At 43.7% G+C, this 22,618-nt stretch overlaps 1 protein-coding gene and 1 long non-coding RNA gene across 3 annotated transcripts in view; both read right to left on the reverse strand.

The window, feature by feature from the left end:
* Positions 1 to 1,516: 1,516 nt before the first annotated feature.
* Positions 1,517 to 22,618, reverse strand: part of tubgcp4 (tubulin, gamma complex associated protein 4) — a 33,074-nt gene continuing 11,972 nt past the window's right edge. Inside the window, exons 7-17 of the mRNA XM_052515957.1 lie at positions 22,116 to 22,317; positions 10,017 to 10,182; positions 9,534 to 9,658; positions 9,275 to 9,325; positions 8,954 to 9,059; positions 8,384 to 8,491; positions 6,553 to 6,697; positions 2,941 to 3,118; positions 2,239 to 2,373; positions 1,796 to 1,912; positions 1,517 to 1,660 (exon numbers count right to left, since the gene is read on the reverse strand). Of these exons, the coding sequence (XP_052371917.1) occupies positions 1,517 to 1,660; positions 1,796 to 1,912; positions 2,239 to 2,373; positions 2,941 to 3,118; positions 6,553 to 6,697; positions 8,384 to 8,491; positions 8,954 to 9,059; positions 9,275 to 9,325; positions 9,534 to 9,658; positions 10,017 to 10,182; positions 22,116 to 22,317 (1,477 nt within the window). The remainder of the gene's footprint in view (positions 1,661 to 1,795; positions 1,913 to 2,238; positions 2,374 to 2,940; positions 3,119 to 6,552; positions 6,698 to 8,383; positions 8,492 to 8,953; positions 9,060 to 9,274; positions 9,326 to 9,533; positions 9,659 to 10,016; positions 10,183 to 22,115; positions 22,318 to 22,618) is intronic.
* On the reverse strand, positions 3,135 to 3,828 carry LOC127928707 (uncharacterized). Of its 2 annotated transcripts, none has more exons than XR_008131948.1 (3): positions 3,575 to 3,828; positions 3,461 to 3,536; positions 3,135 to 3,346 (listed from the first exon to the last, which is right to left on the reverse strand). It is a non-coding gene; the product is annotated as an uncharacterized LOC127928707 (long non-coding RNA). The 2 variants fall into 2 exon arrangements; XR_008131947.1 differs by having other exon boundaries at positions 3,135 to 3,270; positions 3,423 to 3,536.

The raw sequence follows: 22,618 nt of genomic DNA on the forward strand, positions 1-22,618 counted from the left end.
AAGTACTAACACAGACCCAGTACTGCCGTCTTCAGCAAGTACTAACACAGACCCAATACAGCCGTCTTCAGCAAGTACTAACACAGACCCAATACAGCCGTCTTAGACAAGCACTAATACAGCTGTCTTCGACAAGTACTAACACAGACCCAGTACTGCCGCCTTCAGCAAGTACTAACACAGACCCAATACAGCCGTCTTCGACAAGTACTAACACAGACCCAGTACTGCCGTCTTCAGCAAGTACTAACACAGACCCAATACAGCCGTCTTCAGCAAGTACTAACACAGACCCAATACAGCCGTCTTCAGCAAGTACTAACACAGACCCAATACAGCCGTCTTCAGCAAGTACTAACACAGACCCAGTACTGCCGTCTTCAGCAAGTACTAACACAGACCAAAGCCGTCTTACAGTACTAACACAGTCTTCGACAAGCACTAACACAGACCCAATACAGCCGTCTTCGACAAGCACTAATACAGCTGTCTTCGACAAGTACTAACACAGACCCAGTACTGCCGCCTTCAGCAAGTACTAACGCAGACCCAGTACTGCCGTCTTCAGCAAGTACTAACACAGACCCCGTACTGCCGTCTTCAGCAAGTACTAACACAGACCCAATACAGCAGACAAGCACTAATACAGCCGTCTTCGACAAGTACTAACACAGACCCAATACAGCCGTCTTCGACAAGCACTAATACAGCAGTCTTCGACAAGTACTAACACAGACCCAGTACTGCCGTCTTCAGCAAGTACTAACACAGACCCAGTACTGCCGTCTTCAGCAAGTACTAACACAGACCCAATACAGCCGTCTTCGACAAGTACTAACACAGACCCAGTACTGCCGTCTTCAGCAAGTACTAACACAGACCCAATACAGCCGTCTTCAGCAAGTACTAACACAGACCCAATACAGCCATCTTCAGCAAGTACTAACACAGACCCAGTACTGCCGTCTTCAGCAAGTACTAACACAGACCCAATACTGCCGTCTTCAGCAAGTACTAACACAGACCCAGTACTGCCGTCTTCAGCAAGTACTAACACAGACCCAATACAGCCGTACACAGGGTGTAGTGTAGTGTCATGTCCCTACCTGCCCAGGGTGTAGTGTAGTGTCATGTCCCTACCTGCCCAGGGTGTAGTGTCATGTCATGTCCCTACCTGCCCAGGGTATAGTGTAGTGTCATGTCAGGTCCCTACCTGCCCAGGGTGTAGTGTCATTTCAGGTCCCTACCTGCCCAGGGTGTAGTGTCATGTCAGGTCCCTACCTGCCCAGGGTGTAGTGTCATGTCAGGTCCCTGCCCAGGGTGTAGTGTAGTGTCATGTCAGGTCCCTATCTGCCCAGGGTGTAGTGTCATGTCAGGTCCCTACCTGCCCAGGGTGTAGTGTCATGTCAGGTTCCTACCTGCCCAGGGTGTAGTGTCATGTCAGGTCCCTACCTGCCCAGGGTGTAGTGTCATGTCAGGTCCCTACCTGCCCAGGGTGTAGTGTCATGTCAGGTCCCTACCTGCCCAGGGTGCCTCCTGACTGGGTGTAGTACTTGTTGTAGTCCAGCCTGAGCAGCAGCTGAGCCAGGTCAGAGTTGATCTGGTGGTTTCTGACACCTGACAGGATCTTGAAGAGCAGGAATGACTGACGACTGAAACCCTGAAATTACAGATGAAGTACTTCATTGTTTGCATTGGCCATTTAGCACCAAAGATTACAAGCAATTACTATAATATAGTAATATAGACGTGACAATGGGTGAAAGGTTATTGTTAGCAGTTCTAGCAGACTTACCTTGACCAAGATGTCCAGTTGGGCTGTTCCTCTCTCATCCAGCGGAGCCACGTTTTGGCTGACCAATGAGCAGAAGTTATGACACAGCTCCAGGATCTCATTCAGACAATGGAACACCTGGGATAGGAGAGAAGACATTGGACAAAATTAAAAAATGAATGGGAAACCATAGCTAAGTGGTCATTCAAGGCTGAATCCTAGATTGATAGTGTTGTTATGCATGATTAGCACTCAACACGCAATAACACGTTCAAGGTTGTCTTGATTTCAGTCGCGTTGTGCCATTGGGTCAGGTAAGTGGTTACCTTGTCAGGAACCATATCAAAGTGACATGGCAATCTGATCATCTGCATAACGTGACTGCAATAAAGAAGTCGTTGAAGTGGCCTTAAATTACTGCCACATTGTATTCACGTCAAATGCTAATAAATTGAGACGCTAACCGGCTTGAGCAGGATGAAGGACTGTGCTAGCAGGTTGCTAAGGAAGTGGTCGTGGGCCAGCCGGATGCTCTCAAAGTCTCTGGTGGAGTTGATCTGCTGCAGCAGCTGAGAGAACTGAGACTCCAGTACGTCCACCTGAGAGAGGAGGGAGGAGAGAGGAGAGAGGAGGAGCAGCACAGCAATGTTAGAAATATGTCACCAACAACAAGGTCATTCATAGCCTGGTCATAGGAATAGATGTGTTGTCTTGCCAACTCCTATGACCACCTTTGAGCTGGCTATACAGATATGGGACCAGTTTTGAAAGAGGGCCCGAGCAGCAAAAACAAATGTGCGTTGTAGTTGTAGAACAAAGAAAGGAATGCTTGTTTGCATTAATATGGCCGTGGTAAACTGAGTGTGGTGCATTGAGCCTCTCAAATTTCCTCCCAAAGCTGAATATGAACAGGTAAAAAACCTATACAGTCTTGTCTTTACTACTGCTCTCTATTCTTAAAAACAGACCAGATGCACTGTACAGTACTTAGTCTTTGGATGTACAGATGACACGTGGTTGTGGTTCCGTGTGGCTCAGTTGGTAGAGTATGGCACTTGGAAAGCAAGGGTTCGATTCCCACGGGGGACAAGTTTGAAAACGTATGCACTCACTACTGTGACAGAGTCTGCTAAATGACACGTGTCATTTCCTGGAGATATAATCACCTGTAGGTAGTACTGCAGGTTGTCCACCAGGAAAGCCATGTGGTTACGTAGCCTCCACTTGACAGCGTCTGTCTGGTTGGATTTGAGGTGTTTCCTCTGCATCTGTAGAGCCCAGCAGTGCTGCAGCTCAGACTGCACCCGACGCACACTCAGCAGGTAACGAAATATCACATTATACCTGGGAGACAGGACAGAGTCAGGGATATTACATTATACCTGGGAGACAGGACAGAGTCAGGGATATTACATTATACCTGGGAGACAGGACAGAGTCAGGGATATTACATTATACCTGGGGGACAGGACAGAGTCAGGGATATTACATTATACCTGGGAGACAGGACAGAGTCAGTGATATTACATTATACCTGGGAGACAGGACAGAGTCAGTGATATTACATTATACCTGGGAGACAGGACAGAGTCAGGGATATTACATTATACCTGGGAGACAGGACAGAGTCATGGATATTACATTGTACCTGGGAGACAGGACAGAGTCAGGGATATTACATTATACCTGGGAGACAGGACAGAGTCAGGGATATTACATTATACCTGGGAGACAGGACAGAGTCGTGGATATTACATTATACCTGGGAGACAGGACAGAGTCAGGGATATTACATTATACCTGGGGGACAGGACAGAGTCGTGGATATTACATTATACCTGGGAGACAGGACAGAGTCAGGGATATTACATTATACCTGGGAGACAGGACAGAGTCAGGGATATTACATTATACCTGGGAGACAGGACAGAGTCAGGGATATTACATTATACCTGGGGGACAGGACAGAGTCAGGGATATTACATTATACCTGGGAGACAGGACAGAGTCAGGGATATTACATTATACCTGGGAGACAGGACAGAGTCAGGGATATTACATTATACCTGGGAGACAGGACAGAGTCAGGGATATTACATTATACCTGGGAGACAGGACAGAGTCAGGGATATTACATTATACCTGGGAGACAGGACAGAGTCGTGGATATTACATTATACCTGGGAGACAGGACAGAGTCAGGGATATTACATTATACCTGGGAGACAGGACAGAGTCAGGGATATTACATTATACCTGGGAGACAGGACAGAGTCAGGGATATTACATTATACCTGGGAGACAGGACAGAGTCAGGGATATTACATTATACCTGGGGGACAGGACAGAGTCAGGGATATTACATTATACCTGGGAGACAGGACAGAGTCAGGGATATTACATTATACCTGGGAGACAGGACATGGTCGTGAATATGACATTTTACCTGGGGGACAGGACAGAGTCGTGGATATTACATTATACCTGGGAGACAGGACACGGTCAGTGAATATGCTATGATGATAGTGTCAGTTTCAGGAAGACTAGCTAAGTCTAAACTGAATCGGACACAACTGATCATAAGGAAAATAAAAACAAGTTATATATTATTTTTTTTTAACCTTTATTTAACTAGGCAAGTCAGTTAAGAACAAATTCTTATTTTCAATGACGGCCTGGGAACAATGGGATGACTGCCTGTTCAGGGGCAGAACAACAGACTTGTACCTTGTCAGCTCAGGGATTTGAACTTGAAACCTTTCGGTTACTAGTCCAACGCTCTAACCACTAGGCTACCCTGCCGCCCCAAATATGAACAGAGAACTTGACGGTACAAACAATGGTTATATACACTCACTGACCAGTGTATTAGGTATACCCATCTAGTACTGGGTCAGATACCCCTTTGCCTCCAGTGGTTATATACACTCACTGACCAGTGTATTAGGTAAACCCATCTAGTACTGGGTCAGATACCCCTTTGCCTCCAGTGGTTATATACACTCACTGACCAGTGTATTAGGTAAACCCATCTAGTACTGGGTCAGATACCCCTTTGCCTCCAGTGGTTATATACACTCACTGGCCAGTGTATTAGGTATACCCATCTAGTACTGGGTCAGATACCCCTTTGCCTCCAGTGGTTATATACACTCACTGGCCAGTGTATTAGGTATACCCATCTAGTACTGGGTCAGATACCCCTTTGCCTCCAGTGGTTATATACACTCACTGGCCAGTGTATTAGGTATACCCATCTAGTACTGGGTCAGATACCCCTTTGCCTCCAGTGGTTATATACACTCACTGACCAGTGTATTAGGTATACCCATCTAGTACTGGGTCAGACACCCCTTTGCCTCCAGTGGTTATATACACTCACTGGCCAGTGTATTAGGTATACCCATCTAGTACTGGGTCAGATACCCCTTTGCCTCCAGTGGTTATATACACTCACTGGCCAGTGTATTAGGTATACCCATCTAGTACTGGGTCAGACACCCCTTTGCCTCCAGAACAGCCCAAATTCACTTTTTTAGTTAATAACCGAATACAGACCTAAGAAACAACAACTTACAGATGCACACAATCAACGACTACATCTCCTCTGTCCAGACCCGCATGCTCACACCTCCATCCACAGTGCACTATTGTTTACCACATGGCCTGAAACAGCACCGTTTTGTTTCTCTCCGTAGCCCCAGCTCTTTCAATATTTAAATAATAAATCATTACGTTTTTCAAGATGAGTTATGAGCCTGAATTCTTTGGGGAATGGATTCTACAAGCCGGAAATGTTCCACAGGGGTGTTGTTCCATGCTGACATGATGGCACCACACAGTTACTGCAGATTGGCTATGGTCTACCAGCATCCATCGGACTGTACCATTGACACCAGGCAGGATGGGTTCCATGGACTTATCCTACACCTGCCATCAACATGATGCAACAGGACACGGATTCGTCGGTCCAGGCAATGTTTTTCCACTCCTCAATTGTCCAGTGTTGGTGATGACCTGCCCACTGGAGCCACTTCTTCTTGTTTGTACCTGTTAGGAGTGGAACCCAGTGTGGTCGTCTGCTGCAATAGCCCATCTGTGACAAAGGTTGGCGAGTTCTGCGTTGCGAAAAGCCGTACTGCAGACCACTGTTGTACTGCGCCGTTATTTGCCTGTTTGTGGCCCAACTATTATATTGCATGATTCTTACCATTCTCCTTCAACCTCTCATCAACGAGTGGTTTTTGCTCACAGGACTGACGCTGACTGGATGGTTTTTGTTTGTCACACTATTCTCTGTAATCCCTAGACACTGTTATGCGTGAAAAGCCCAGGAGGGCGGCCGTTTGTGAGATACTGGATCCCATTTGCCCATTCTGACGTTCAATCGAACAGTAACTGAATGCCTCAATGCCTGTCTACCTGCATTATATAGCAAGCCACAGACTCACTGTCTGTAGGGAGATCCATTTTGGTGAACGGGGTGGTGTACCTAATAAACTGGGAGTGTAATGTTAAAATAGTCAATTTTCTGTTTGCACAAACATGTGCTAATGGATATCAGTTCATGTTGAAGGTAGAGTCAGCAATGCACAAAGGAAAAAGCAATATTGTGTCGATTTCCACAACTACTAAGAGCATTGAAGCACGCGAGGCTAAACTTCTCCACTGTTACGGGTCCTGCGGTGATCACATTGGGCCCTGGTCAAAAGTGGTGCACTATATAGGGAATAAGGGACCATTTGGGAGGCAGACGTTGCCTGCTGTACAATACTCACTTCTCCAGAACGGCAGGGGTGAAGAGGATGTGCAGGGGCCACTGGACCTTGTAGGCCAAGCCCAGAGCAGCCCAGCCCGTAGGGGGCACCTCCCTGGGGGAGGACTCCTGTGGGGGAGTGGCCCCTTCCCTGGTCCCTGTGGCATCTGAGAACATAATCATACCGTTAGCCACAGGATGGCTCCACACCAGAGTATGTCAGGAGAGTTGAGCGGTTTGAAATCTCACTCATGGAACAGTCTTAGTTAACCACTCTGCCGCTCAACATCCTTCCTCCTGCTCTGCTAAAAAAATATTTTTAAAACGCTCACAGGAACAAACAAATAAAACTGCTGCTCCAAATTCAACCCATTCATTTTTTGGTTGAAAAGAATTTAACAAACACCCCATATACTTTTGTGACTATGTACCATTTGTTTTTGAAGTAGGCTGTCATAAGAAGGTTCAACATAGGCTACTAAACAAGCACCTACCTAGGTGATAGGTTGTGGCCACTGTGTTAAAAACAAGTAGCTTTTTCTCTAATCGATTGATGATCAGATACGTCAGTTGTAACTGGTTCTGTTGAACTCAAATTTTACACTTGATAGACAACTTTAGTAATGTTACAAACTTAGACTATTTTTTAATAATAGCCTATATAGAAACCAAAACGTCTCTGGTGCTGCTGCATGGCCCCATTGGTTGTCTTGTCATCAATTATACAGTCTGTGACAGATTTCTTGGTCGACTCATATCAACATCTCTGCGCATTAGTGGTGGGTTAGGCTAAATAAATACAACAGAACAGACCTTAATAAAATAATGGTGATGAAGGAAATAAAAAATGGTGGACAGAGCATTGCCTGGGGTCGTGGTTGAACAGTACCGGAGCGCAATTGGGAGAGAAGGCCAACGATCCTACATTTTTTAAAATTAATTTATTATTATTATTATTTTTTATTATTCAGCCAAATAACACACACTCCATTCCTCTCTCTACATCCTCTGATCCACTCCATCACATTGTTCACAAGATGGCACACACTGGGTAGAAGACATAGAAGAATGGACCATCCCAAATAGCACCCTATTCCTTATGAAGTGCACTACTTTGACCAGAACTTTGTGAAGAATAGTGCACTATTATGTGGATTAGGGTGCCAAGTTCAACAGCCTTCTTTTCTCGTCTGCTTTTAAAAAGATACCAGGTGACTTCCCAGTACACATCCATCAGATTGCCTTCTCTCATCTGGTGTTCCCAGGTTATAGCAGGAGAGATGAGGGAGAGATGACCAAGACAGGCATGCATAGACTGTCTTACAGTTAGCCACCAGATGGCAGCAACTGGTTACAAGAAAATATACTGGAGCACACAGCCACCGGTCCCAATATGTTCCTTACCCCTTCCCCTTGGCCCTGACCTTTCCATGTTTACAGATCTGAATGGTATAAAAAGGTATAAGAAGTGTCATGGTGGACCTTCTGCCATATTACAGATCTGCAAACATGGAAGAGTAAGTTAGGGCCATGGGGTAGTAGGGAGCAGACCTGTGTTCAAATACTATTTAGGGTATTTCAATTACTCTCAAAAGACATTTCAAAGTCAATTTTTCTTTGAAAATACAACTAGCTGAATATTGGAATGCATTTGGAAATACACTTAATGTATTGGCATGTATTATAAAATACACTAAAAATAAGTATTTCAAAAACAAATACTCAGGGAGATCCAGGTCTAGTAGGGAGTGAAAAGAGAACTCTAAGCAGCTCTAGTTAAACATACAGTTAGATCTCCTAGACTCCTAGTAGAGGGTTTCTGCTCCAATGAAAAGCCACTCTGAGGAACAAACCTTTGCTCTCCTTCCCCTGGTAGTCGATGGTGAGGTGCAGGAGAGGCAGGAGGTTGTCATCGTCCAACAACACCTTGTGGGCAGCCTGCTGAAAGGCCACATTTACGTCTGTGGAAGAAGGGGTGGAGAAAACAGCCACTGTTACATCCAAAGAATGACTGCAATACACATGAACCTGTTCATATTCTTCTGTACGGCATCCTTCCTTCCTTCCTTCCTTCCTTCCTTCCTTCCTTCCTTCCTTCCTTCCTTCCTTCCTTCCTTCCTTCCTTCCTTCCTTCCTTCCTTCCTTCCTTGGTATAACAACAATCAGAAATGACTGGGTTGGTGAAAGATATTTACTGGAACCCCTACTTTGACCTAGCCACAGTGTTAGATCAGTGATCACTTCAAGAAAGGGAAGTTAGGATCCAGTTTAAACTGCATTTTTAAGTATTTCAACAGGACCATGGTTTGTGATTGAATAAAGGGGGAATTTTCCATAAGATGAAGTAGGCCCTTAGGAGGTAGAATGCGCTATCAAGTTTAGATGTCTGTTAGAGTGAACTGATCCTGGATCTGTAAACATACCGTGTTCAGTGACAGCCGTGGGTGGGGTCTTGAGCATGTGCTGAGCGTGGTCAATGAACACCTGGTACAGCTCGCCACGGCCCAACAGGTAAAAGTCCTTTATGATCTACAGGGAAAGAGAAACGGGCGTGTTTGAGGGGTCAGCTTTAACAAGGCGAGGCACAGAATCACTCATCTTGATCACATAAGGAGTAGTTATTTGAGATGCAAGGGGATTTGTAGATAAGTGATTCTCAGCAGTCTGACAGCAATGTAGTCGAGCTCAAACATGACCACTAACAATCTGAAATCAACTGTAAACTGTCACAGCTAGATACAAACCTTCAGTTGCCCCAGGAGATCAGATTCCTCCACCATTAATGTCCACAGGTGCTGCAAATAGAAGGATACATTCATTCACCAACTGTTGATTGGATTCACATAGCGAGGACTAATGTATGGAGTTATTGAGATGAATATGGCCCTAATATCAACTGAATAGAACAGGACCTTTTTGTCCAGCTGATAGTGGGAAGCTGCAGCAGACTTTACAAAACACATATCTGACATTTCCTCAGATACGTTGAAGTGCGAAGCCCACCTCTGCCACGGTGCTGCGGATGCCGTCTATGAGGTTCTCAAAGTCCACTAGGCTGAAGAGGGGCTGCTGTTTGAGACGGTGCAGCTCTGTTGCAAACATGTCCTCCTGGTGCTTCAGTATAGAGCCTGGACACAAACACACACAGAGGGAGGAAAACATGATGCATCAAATCTTCCAAAATCTTTCATTCCAAGTTGAACGTGGATCTCTTCAAGTGATGTTGAAGTAGTGCTCGGCGAGATAGTTTGGTGATTTGTTTTGTTGTTGAAGTTTTTAGAGAAGCGTAGCAACCAAAGCAAACCAAATAGATGCCAAAATCAGCAATAATACTAATGGTGCTTACCTGAGTGAGGGTGAAAAGACAGAAAACGCCCCCTTTCTCCTCCCTCTACTGTTTCCCTACTGTAGCTAAATCATGAACAAGTCAACGTGAAACGTAGCTACAGCTAATAACAAAGGTACATGTGTGGACCAGGTTCTCACCAGCTCTGGACGGGTTGTGGTTGTGGTTCTCAAACATCTGGACGGACTCCCCCACGAAGAGGATCTTCTCAGCCACGCGGATGGGGACGTAGGAGGGCAGCATCTCAGCCCGCAGAGAGAACTGCTGCAGGGACGGAGCCAGCATGTTCTCTTCCTCTATCAGCCTCTACAACGGAATACAGACAACAGCATTGTTCATTAGGGAACACAATGGAAAACATTTTCAAACAGAAAACGAAAATGAGCATGTCTTATTGGACCAGTCTGGGTACTCACTCCCTGTTTCAGTTAGTTTTTCCCTGCTTTGTGCCTTATGAAAATGACCCAAATCAGCTGCCTGAAACTGACTGGAAGTACATACAGACTTTTAGATCTTATCCATCCTACAATCTTTACTGTAACAGTAGTGGTGCAAGCTTTACACTAACAGTAGTGGTGCAAGCTTTACTCTAACAGTAGTGGTGCAAGCTTTACACTAACAGTAGTGGTGCAAGCTTTACACTAACAGTAGTGGTGCAAGCTTTACTCTAACAGTAGTGGTGCAAGCTTTACACTAACAGTAGTGGTGCAAGCTTTACACTAACAGTAGTGGTGCTTTACACTAACAGTAGTGGTGCTTTACACTAACAGTAGTGGTGCAAGCTTTACACTAACAGTAGTGGTGCAAGCTTTACACTAACAGTAGTGGTGCAAGCTTTACACTAACAGTAGTGGTGCAAGCTTTACACTAACAGTAGTGGTGCAAGCTTTACACTAACAGTAGTGGTGCAAGCTTTACACTAACAGTAGTGGTGCAAGCTTTACACTAACAGTAGTGGTGCAAGCTTTACTAACAGTAGTGGTATCTTTACAGTAGTGGTGCAAGCTTTACACTAACAGTAGTGGTGCAAGCTTTACACTAACAGTAGTGGTGCAAGCTTTACACTAACAGTAGTGGTGCAAGCTTTACACTAACAGTAGTGGTGCAAGCTTTACACTAACAGTAGTGGTGCAAGCTTTACACTAACAGTAGTGGTGCAAGCTTTACACTAACAGTAGTGGTGCAAGCTTTACACTAACAGTAGTGGTGCAAGCTTTACACTAACAGTAGTGGTGCAAGCTTTACACTAACAGTAGTGGTGCAAGCTTTACACTAACAGTAGTGGTGCAAGCTTTACACTAACAGTAGTGGTGCAAGCTTTACACTAACAGTAGTGGTGCAACTAACAGTTTACACTTTAACTAAGTAGTGGTGCAAGCTTTACACTAACAGTAGTGGTGCAAGCTTTACACTAACAGTAGTGGTGCAAGCTTTACACTAACAGTAGTGGTGCAAGCTTTACACTAACAGTAGTGGTGCAAGCTTTACACTAACAGTAGTGGTGCAAGCTTTACACTAACAGTAGTGGTGCAAGCTTTACACTAACAGTAGTGGTGCAAGCTTTACACTAACAGTAGTGGTGCTTTACACTAACAGTAGTGGTGCAAGCTTTACACTAACAGTAGTGGTGCAAGCTTTACACTAACAGTAGTGGTGCAAGCTTTACTCTAACAGTAGTGGTGCAAGCTTTACACTAACAGTAGTGGTGCAAGCTTTACACTAACAGTAGTGGTGCAAGCTTTACACTAACAGTAGTGGTGCAAGCTTTACACTAACAGTAGTGGTGCAAGCAGTTACACTAAGTGGTGCAGCTTTACACTAACAGTAGTGGTGCAAGCTTTACACTAACAGTAGTGGTGCAAGCTTTACACTAACAGTAGTGGTGCAAGCTTTACACTAACAGTAGTGGTGCAAGCTTTACACTAACAGTAGTGGTGCAAGCTTTACACTAACAGTAGTGGTGCAAGCTTTACACTAACAGTAGTGGTGCAAGCTTTACTCTAACAGTAGTGGTGCAAGCTTTACACTAACAGTAGTGGTGCAAGCTTTACACTAACAGTAGTGGTGCAAGCTTTACACTAACAGTAGTGGTGCAAGCTTTACACTAACAGTAGTGGTGCAAGCTTTACACTAACAGTAGTGGTGCAAGCTTTACACTAACAGTAGTGGTGCAAGCTTTACACTAACAGTAGTGGTGCAAGCTTTACACTAACAGTAGTGGTGCTTTACACTAACAGTAGTGGTGCAAGCTTTACACTAACAGTAGTGGTGCAAGCTTTACACTAACAGTAGTGGTGCAAGCTTTACACTAACAGTAGTGGTGCAAGCTTTACACTAACAGTAGTGGTGCAAGCTTTACACTAACAGTAGTGGTGCAAGCTTTACACTAACAGTAGTGGTGCAAGCTTTACACTAACAGTAGTGGTGCAAGCTTTACACTAACAGTAGTGGTGCAAGCTTTACACTAACAGTAGTGGTGCAAGCTTTACACTAACAGTAGTGGTGCAAGCTTTACACTAACAGTAGTGGTGCAAGCTTTACACTAACAGTAGTGGTGCAAGCTTTACACTAACAGTAGTGGTGCAAGCTTTACACTAACAGTAGTGGTGCAAGCTTTACACTAACAGTAGTGGTGCAAGCTTTACACTAACAGTAGTGGTGCAAGCTTTACACTAACAGTAGTGGTGCAAGCTTTACACTAACAGTAGTGGTGCAAGCTTTACACTAACAGTAGTGGTGCAAGCTTTACACTAACAGTAGTGGTGCAAGCTTTACACTAACAGTAGTGGTGCAAGCTTTACACTAACAGTAGTGGTGGTACACTAACAGTAGTGGTGCTTTACACTAACAGTAGTGGTGCAAGCTTTACACTAACAGTAGTGGTGCAAGCTTTACACTAACAGTAGTGGTGCAAGCTTTACACTAACAGTAGTGGTGCAAGCTTTACACTAACAGTAGTGGTGCAAGTGGTGCAAGCTTTACACTAACAGTAGTGGTGCTTTACACTAACAGTAGTGGTGCAACTTTACACTAACAGTAGTGGTGCAAGCTTTACACTAACAGTAGTGGTGCAAGCTTTACACTAACAGTAGTGGTGCAAGCTTTACACTAACAGTGGTGCAAGCTTTACACTAACAGTAGTGGTGCAAGCTTTACACTAACAGTAGTGGTGCAAGCTTTACACTAACAGTAGTGGTACACTAACAGTAGTGGTGCAATCTTTACACTAACAGTAGTGGTGCAAGCTTTACACTAACAGTAGTGGTGCAAGCTTTACACTAACAGTAGTGGTGCAAGCTTTACACTAACAGTAGTGGTGCAATCTTTACACTAACAGTAGTGGTGCAAGCTTTACACTAACAGTAGTGGTGCAAGCTTTACACTAACAGTAGTGGTGCAAGCTTTACACTAACAGTAGTGGTGCAATCTTTACACTAACAGTAGTGGTGCAAGCTTTACACTAACAGTAGTGGTGCAAGCTTTACACTAACAGTAGTGGTGCAAGCTTTACACTAACAGTAGTGGTGCAAGCTTTACACTAACAGTAGTGGTGCAAGCTTTACACTAACAGTAGTGGTGCAAGCTTTACACTAACAGTAGTGGTGCAAGCTTTACACTAACAGTAGTGGTGCAAGCTTTACACTAACAGTAGTGGTGCAAGCTTTACACTAACAGTAGTGGTGCAAGCTTTACACTAACAGTAGTGGTGCAAGCTTTACACTAACAGTAGTGGTGCTAACAGTAGTGGTGCAAGCTTTACACTAACAGTAGTGGTGCAAGCTTTACACACTAACAGTAGTGGTGCAAGCTTTACACTAACAGTAGTGGTGCAAGCTTTACACTAACAGTAGTGGTGCAAGCTTTACACTAACAGTAGTGGTGCAAGCTTTACACTAACAGTAGTGGTGCAAGCTTTACACTAACAGTAGTGGTGCAAGCTTTACACTAACAGTAGTGGTGCAAGCTTTACACTAACAGTAGTGGTGCAAGCTTTACACTAACAGTAGTGGTGCAAGCTTTACACTAACAGTAGTGGTGCAAGCTTTACACTAACAGTAGTGGTGCAAGCTTTACACTAACAGTAGTGGTGCAAGCTTTACACTAACAGTAGTGGTGCAAGCTTTACACTAACAGTAGTGGTGCAAGCTTTACACTAACAGTAGTGGTGCAAGCTTTACACTAACAGTAGTGGTGCAAGCTTTACACTAACAGTAGTGGTGCAAGCTTTACACTAACAGTAGTGGTGCAAGCTTTACTTAACAGTAGTGGTGCAACTTTACACTAACAGTAGTGGTGCAAGCTTTACACTAACAGTAGTGGTGCAAGCTTTACACTAACAGTAGTGGTGCAAGCTTTACACTAACAGTAGTGGTGCTTTACACTAACAGTAGTGGTGCAAGCTTTACACTAACAGTAGTGGTGCAAGCTTTACACTAACAGTAGTGGTGCAAGCTTTACACTAACAGTAGTGGTGCAAGCTTTACACTAACAGTAGTGGTGCAAGCTTTACACTAACAGTAGTGGTGCTTTACACTAACTTAACAGTAGTGGTGCAAGCTTTACACTAACAGTAGTGGTGCAAGCTTTACACTAACAGTAGTGGTGCAAGCTTTACACTAACAGTAGTGGTGCAAGCTTTACACTAACAGTAGTGGTGCAAGCTTTACACTAGTAGTGGTGCAGCTTTACACTAACAGTAGTGGTGCAAGCTTTACACTAACAGTAGTGGTGCAAGCTTTACACTAACAGTAGTGGTGCAAGCTTTACACTAACAGTAGTGGTGCAATCTTTACACTAACAGTAGTGGTGCAAGCTTTACACTAACAGTAGTGGTGCAAGCTTTACACTAACAGTAGTGGTGCTTTACACTAACAGTAGTGGTGCAAGCTTTACACTAACAGTAGTGGTGCAAGCTTTACACTAACAGTAGTGGTGCAAGCTTTACACTAACAGTAGTGGTGCAAGCTTTACACTAACAGTAGTGGTGCAACTTTACACTAACAGTAGTGGTGCAAGCTTTACACTAACAGTAGTGGTGCAAGCTTTACACTAACAGTAGTGGTGCAAGCTTTACACTAACAGTAGTGGTGCAAGCTTTACACTAACAGTAGTGGTGCAAGCTTTACACTAACAGTAGTGGTGCAAGCTTTACACTAACAGTAGTGGTGCAAGCTTTACACTAACAGTAGTGGTGCAAGCTTTACACTAACAGTAGTGGTGCTTTACACTAACAGTAGTGGTGCAAGCTTTACACTAACAGTAGTGGTGCTTTAAGCTTTACACTAACAGTAGTGGTGCAAGCTTTACACTAACAGTAGTGGTGCAAGCTTTACACTAACAGTAGTGGTGCAAGCTTTACACTAACAGTAGTGGTGCAAGCTTTACACTAACAGTAGTGGTGCAAGCTTTACACTAACAGTAGTGGTGCAAGCTTTACACTAACAGTAGTGGTGCAAGCTTTACACTAACAGTAGTGGTGCAAGCTTTACACTAACAGTAGTGGTGCAAGCTTTACACTAACAGTAGTGGTGCAAGCTTTACACTAACAGTAGTGGTGCAAGCTTTACACTAACAGTAGTGGTGCAAGCTTTACACTAACAGTAGTGGTGCAAGCTTTACACTAACAGTAGTGGTGCTTTACACTAACAGTAGTGGTGCAAGCTTTACACTAACAGTAGTGGTGCAAGCTTTACACTAACAGTAGTGGTGCAAGCTTTACACTAACAGTAGTGGTGCAAGCTTTACACTAACAGTAGTGGTGCAAGCTTTACACTAACAGTAGTGGTGCAAGCTTTACACTAACAGTAGTGGTGCTTTACACTAACAGTAGTGGTGCAAGCTTTACACTAACAGTAGTGGTGCAAGCTTTACACTAACAGTAGTGGTGCAAGCTTTACACTAACAGTAGTGGTGCAATCTTTACACTAACAGTAGTGGTGCAAGCTTTACACTAACAGTAGTGGTGCAAGCTTTACACTAACAGTAGTGGTGCAAGCTTTACACTAACAGTAGTGGTGCAAGCTTTACACTAACAGTAGTGGTTACACTAACAGTAGTGGTGCAAGCTTTACACTAACAGTAGTGGTGCAAGCTTTACACTAACAGTAGTGGTGCAAGCTTTACACTAACAGTAGTGGTGCAAGCTTTACACTAACAGTAGTGGTGCAAGCTTTACACTAACAGTAGTGGTGCAAGCTTTACACTAACAGTAGTGGTGCAAGCTTTACACTAACAGTAGTGGTGCAAGCTTTACACTAACAGTAGTGGTGCAAGCTTTACACTAACAGTAGTGGTGCAAGCTTTACACTAACAGTAGTGGTGCAAGCTTTACACTAACAGTAGTGGTGCAAGCTTTACACTAACAGTACTTTACACAACAGTAGTGGTGCAAGCTTTACACTAACAGTAGTGGTGCAAGCTTTACACTAACAGTAGTGGTGCTTTACACTAACAGTAGTGGTGCAAGCTTTACACTAACAGTAGTGGTGCAAGCTTTACACTAACAGTAGTGGTGCAAGCTTTACACTAACAGTAGTGGTGCAATCTTTACACTAACAGTAGTGGTGCAAGCTTTACACTAACAGTAGTGGTGCAAGCTTTACACTAACAGTAGTGGTGCAAGCTTTACACTAACAGTAGTGGTGCAACTTTACACTAACAGTAGTGGTGCAAGCTTTACACTAACAGTAGTGGTGCAAGCTTTACACTAACAGTAGTGGTGCAAGCTTTACACTAACAGTAGTGGTGCAAGCTTTACACTAACAGTAGTGGTGCAAGCTTTACACTAACAGTAGTGGTGCAAGCTTTACACTAACAGTAGTGGTGCAAGCTTTACACTAACAGTAGTGGTGCAAGCTTTACACTAACAGTAGTGGTGCAAGCTTTACACTAACAGTAGTGGTGCAAGCTTTACACTAACAGTAGTGGTGCAATCTTTACACTAACAGTAGTGGTGCAAGCTTTACACTAACAGTAGTGGTGCAAGCTTTACACTAACAGTAGTGGTGCAAGCTTTACACTAACAGTAGTGGTGCAAGCTTTTTACACTAACAGTAGTGGTGCAAGCTTTACACTAACAGTAGTGGTGCAAGCTTTACACTAACAGTAGTGGTGCAAGCTTTACACTAACAGTAGTGGTGCAAGCTTTACACTAACAGTAGTGGTGCAAGCTTTACACTAACAGTAGTGGTGCAAGCTTTACACTAACAGTAGTGGTGCAAGCTTTACACTAACAGTAGTGGTGCAAGCTTTACACTAACAGTAGTGGTGCAAGCTTTACACTAACAGTAGTGGTGCAAGCTTTACACTAACAGTAGTGGTGCAAGCTTTACACTAACAGTAGTGCTTTACACTAACAGTGTGGTGCTTTACACTAACAGTAGTGGTGCAAGCTTTACACTAACAGTAGTGGTGCAAGCTTTACACTAACAGTAGTGGTGCAAGCTTTACACTAACAGTAGTGGTGCAAGCTTTACACTAACAGTAGTGGTGCAAAGCTTTACACTAACAGTAGTGGTGCAAGCTTTACACTAACAGTAGTGGTACACTAACAGCAAGCTTTACACTAACAGTAGTGGTGCAAGCTTTACACTAACAGTAGTGGTGCAAGCTTTACACTAACAGTAGTGGTGCAAGCTTTACACTAACAGTAGTGGTGCAAGCTTTACACTAACAGTAGTGGTGCAAGCTTTACACTAACAGTAGTGGTCTTTACACTAACAGTAGTGGTGCAAGCTTTACACTAACAGTAGTGGTGCAAGCTTTACACTAACAGTAGTGGTGCAAGCTTTACACTAACAGTAGTGGTGCAAGCTTTACACTAACAGTAGTGGTGCAAGCTTTACACTAACAGTAGTGGTGCAAGCTTTACACTAACAGTAGTGGTGCAAGCTTTACACTAACAGTAGTGGTGCAAGCTTTACACTAACAGTAGTGGTGCAAGCTTTACACTAACAGTAGTGGTGCAAGCTTTACACTAACAGTAGTGGTGCAAGCTTTACACTAACAGTAGTGGTGCAAGCTTTACACTAACAGTAGTGGTGCAAGCTTTACACTAACAGTAGTGCAAGCTTTACACTAACAGTAGTGGTGCAATCTTTACACTAACAGTAGCTTTACACTAACAGTAGTGGTGCAAGCTTTACACTAACAGTAGTGGTGCAAGCTTTACACTAACAGTAGTGGTGCAAGCTTTACACTAACAGTAGTGGTGCTTTACACTAACAGTAGTGGTGCAAGCTTTACACTAACAGTAGTGGTGCAATCTTTACACTAACAGTAGTGGTGCAAGCTTTACACTAACAGTAGTGGTGCAAGCTTTACACTAACAGTAGTGGTGCAAGCTTTACACTAACAGTAGTGGTGCAAGCTTTACACTAACAGTAGTGGTGCAATCTTTACTCTAACAGTAGTGGTGCAATCTTTACACTAACAGTAGTGGTGCAAGCTTTACACTAACAGTAGTGGTGCAAGCTTTACACTAACAGTAGTGGTGCAAGCTTTACACTAACAGTAGTGGTGCAAGCTTTACACTAACAGTAGTGGTGCAATCTTTACACTAACAGTAGTGGTGCAAGCTTTACACTAACAGTAGTGGTGCAAGTAGTTTACACTAACAGTAGTGGTGCAAGCTTTACACTAACAGTAGCTTTATCTAACAGTAGTGGTGCAAGCTTTACACTAACAGTAGTGGTGCAAGCTTTACACTAACAGTAGTGGTGCAAGCTTTACACTAACAGTAGTGGTGCAACTTTACACTAACAGTAGTGGTGCAAGCTTTACACTAACAGTAGTGGTGCAAGCTTTACACTAACAGTAGTGGTGCAAGCTTTACACTAACAGTAGTGGTGCAAGCTTTACACTAACAGTAGTGGTGCAAGCTTTACACTAACAGTAGTGGTGCAAGCTTTACTCTAACAGTAGTGGTGCAAGCTTTACTCTAACAGTAGTGGTGCAAGCTTTACACTAACAGTAGTGGTGCAAGCTTTACACTAACAGTAGTGGTGCAATCTTTACACTAACAGTAGTGGTGCAATCTTTACTCTAACAGTAGTGGTGCTTTACACTAACAGTAGCTTTACCTAACAGTAGTGGTGCAATCTTTACTCTAACAGTAGTGGTGCAAGCTTTACACTAACAGTAGTGGTGCAATCTTTACACTAACAGTAGTGGTGCAAGCTTTACACTAACAGTAGTGGTGCAAGCTTTACACTAACAGTAGTGGTGCAATCTTTACACTAACAGTAGTGGTGCAAGCTTTACACTAACAGTAGTGGTGCAAGCTTTACACTAACAGTAGTGGTGCAAGCTTTACACTAAGTGGTGCAAGCTTTACACTAACAGTAGTGGTGCAAGCTTTACACTAACAGTAGTGGTGCAAGCTTTACACTAACAGTAGTGGTGCAAGCTTTACACTAACAGTAGTGGTGCAAGCTTTACACTAACAGTAGTGGTGCAAGCTTTACACTAACAGTAGTGGTGCAAGCTTTACACTAACAGTAGTGGTGCAAGCTTTACACTAACAGTAGTGGTGCAAGCTTTACACTAACAGTAGTGGTGCAAGCTTTACACTAACAGTAGTGGTGCAAGCTTTACACTAACAGTAGTGGTGCAAGCTTTACACTAACAGTAGTGGTGCAAGCTTTACTTTACTAACAGTAGTGGTGCAAGCTTTACACTAACAGTAGTGGTGCAAGCTTTACACTAACAGTAGTGGTGCAAGCTTTACACTAACAGTAGTGGTGCAAGCTTTACACTAACAGTAGTGGTGCAAGCTTTACACTAACAGTAGTGGTGCAAGCTTTACACTAACAGTAGTGGTGCAAGCTTTACACTAACAGTAGTGGTGCAAGCTTTACACTAACAGTAGTGGTGCAAGCTTTACACTAACAGTAGTGGTGCAAGCTTTACACTAACAGTAGTGGTGCAAGCTTTACACTAACAGTAGTGGTGCAAGCTTTACACTAACAGTAGTGGTGCAAGCTTTACACTAACAGTAGTGGTGCAAGCTTTACACTAACAGTAGTGGTGCAAACAGTAGTTTACACTAACAGTAGTGGTGCAAGCTTTACACTAACAGTAGTGGTGCAAGCTTTACACTAACAGTAGTGGTGCAAGCTTTACACTAACAGTAGTGGTGCAAGCTTTACACTAACAGTAGTGGTGCAAGCTTTACTAACAGTAGTGGTGCAAGCTTTACACTAACAGTAGTGGTGCAAGCTTTACACTAACAGTAGTGGTGCAAGCTTTACACTAACAGTAGTGGTGCAAGCTTTACACTAACAGTAGTGGTGCAAGCTTTACACTAACAGTAGTGGTGCAAGCTTTACACTAACAGTAGTGGTGCAAGCTTTACACTAACAGTAGTGGTGCAAGCTTTACACTAACAGTAGTGGTGCAAGCTTTACACTAACAGTAACAGTGGTGCAAGCTTTACACTAACAGTTTACTTTACACTAACAGTAGTGGTGCAAGCTTTACACTAACAGTAGTGGTGCAAGCTTTACACTAACAGTAGTGGTGCAAGCTTTACACTAACAGTAGTGGTGCAATCTTTACACTAACAGTAGTGGTGCAAGCTTTACACTAACAGTAGTGGTGCAAGCTTTACACTAACAGTAGTGGTGCAAGCTTTACACTAACAGTAGTGGTGCAAGCTTTACACTAACAGTAGTGGTGCAAGCTTTACACTAACAGTAGTGGTGCAAGCTTTACACTAACAGTAGTGGTGCAAGCTTTACACTAACAGTAGTGGTGCAAGCTTTACACTAACAGTAGTGGTGCAAGCTTTACACTAACAGTAGTGGTGCAAGCTTTACACTAACAGTAGTGGTGCAAGCTTTACACTAACAGTAGTGGTGCAAGCTTTACACTAACAGTAGTGGTGCAAGCTTTACACTAACAGTAGTGGTGCAAGCTTTACACTAACAGTAGTGGTGCAAGCTTTACACTAACAGTAGTGGTGCAAGCTTTACTAACTAACAGTAGTGGTGCAAGCTTTACACTAACAGTAGTGGTGCAAGCTTTACACTAACAGTAGTGGTGCAAGCTTTACACTAACAGTAGTGGTGCAAGCTTTACACTAACAGTAGTGGTGCAAGCTTTACACTAACAGTAGTGGTGCAAGCTTTACACTAACAGTAGTGGTGCAAGCTTTACACTAACAGTAGTGGTGCAAGCTTTACTCTAACAGTAGTGGTGCAAGCTTTACACTAACAGTAGTGGTGCTTTAATAACTTTACTCTAACAGTAGTGGTGCAAGCTTTACACTAACAGTAGTGGTGCAAGCTTTACACTAACAGTAGTGGTGCAAGCTTTACACTAACAGTAGTGGTGGTGCAGTAGTGGTGCTTTACTCTAACAGTAGTGGTGCAATCTTTACACTAACAGTAGTGGTGCAAGCTTTACACTAACAGTAGTGGTGCAAGCTTTACACTAACAGTAGTGGTGCAAGCTTTACTCTAACAGTAGTGGTGCAAGCTTTACACTAACAGTAGTGGTGCAAGCTTTACACTAACAGTAGTGGTGCAAGCTTTACACTAACAGTAGTGGTGCAAGCTTTACACTAACAGTAGTGGTGCAAGCTTTACACTAACAGTAGTGGTGCAAGCTTTACACTAACAGTAGTGGTGCAAGCTTTACACTAACAGTAGTGGTGCAAGCTTTACACTAACAGTAGTGGTGCAAGCTTTACACTAACAGTAGTGGTGCAAGCTTTACACTAACAGTAGTGGTGCAAGCTTTACACTAACAGTAGTGGTGCAAGCTTTACACTAACAGTAGTGGTGCAAGCTTTACACTAACAGTAGTGGTGCAAGCTTTACACTAACAGTAGTGGTGCAAGCTTTACACTAACAGTAGTGGTGCAAGCTTTACACTAACAGTAGTGGTGCAAGCTTTACACTAACGCAAGCACTTCAAATCCAAGTGGACAGATAAAGTGCCATGGTATGAAGTAGGATGAAATTACCCATAGACACTGATCTTAGGTCAGTTTTGCCTCTCCACTCGATATTTAAGTTTAGGATTTTAGGGAAGATATAAACTGAACCTGAAGCTGTGCCTAAGGGCAACTTCTACCCGCCATCTCACTAGATTCTGTAGTTCTCTCAGCTGGAAACATGGATGCAATTGACAATAGATGCTGATCTAGAATCAGTTTTTCCTCTTACCTTAGATCAGCCAGTTAAGATTTGAGGAAGATATAAGCTGATCCTGAATCTTAGCATAAGGGCTCTCACCAGGTCCTGTAGTTCTTTCAGCTGTTTACCGCTGAGGCCTCCAATCCCCAGGTCCTCCTCGTCCTCCTCCTGGTTGGCGGCGGCCCCTCCAGCGCTGGGCCCCTGCTTCACATAGAACTCCTCACTCTGGTCCAGCAGCAGACCGTGCAGCATCCACGCCGCCAGCTGCTTGTACATCACCCCGTGGCACACCGCCAGGATCCTGAGTAGACGGACAGAAGAGAGATCCTTTATGTTGTGTTTCCCTAAGAAACACCAGCCAGGTATCAGTATAGATTCAAGTGTTTATGTGTAGGAGGGGATGACATGTGTCATGGGAATAATTTATCCAGGGGAGAAATAACACATTTTTAAAAAATACACTCCCTGGGATCTTAACCCCTTCAGGTTTTGCCTGGAAATATGGCTTGCATATTTCACTCTGCAGCATCAGTTTCAGGATGACACCACACATGCAGCATAGATCCAAGTAATAGCATAAACAATGCATAAAGCTTCTATAA

The sequence above is a fragment of the Oncorhynchus keta genome, unplaced genomic scaffold (genome assembly GCF_023373465.1).
Source record: "Oncorhynchus keta strain PuntledgeMale-10-30-2019 unplaced genomic scaffold, Oket_V2 Un_scaffold_3531_pilon_pilon, whole genome shotgun sequence".
Taxonomy (NCBI): domain Eukaryota; kingdom Metazoa; phylum Chordata; class Actinopteri; order Salmoniformes; family Salmonidae; genus Oncorhynchus; species Oncorhynchus keta.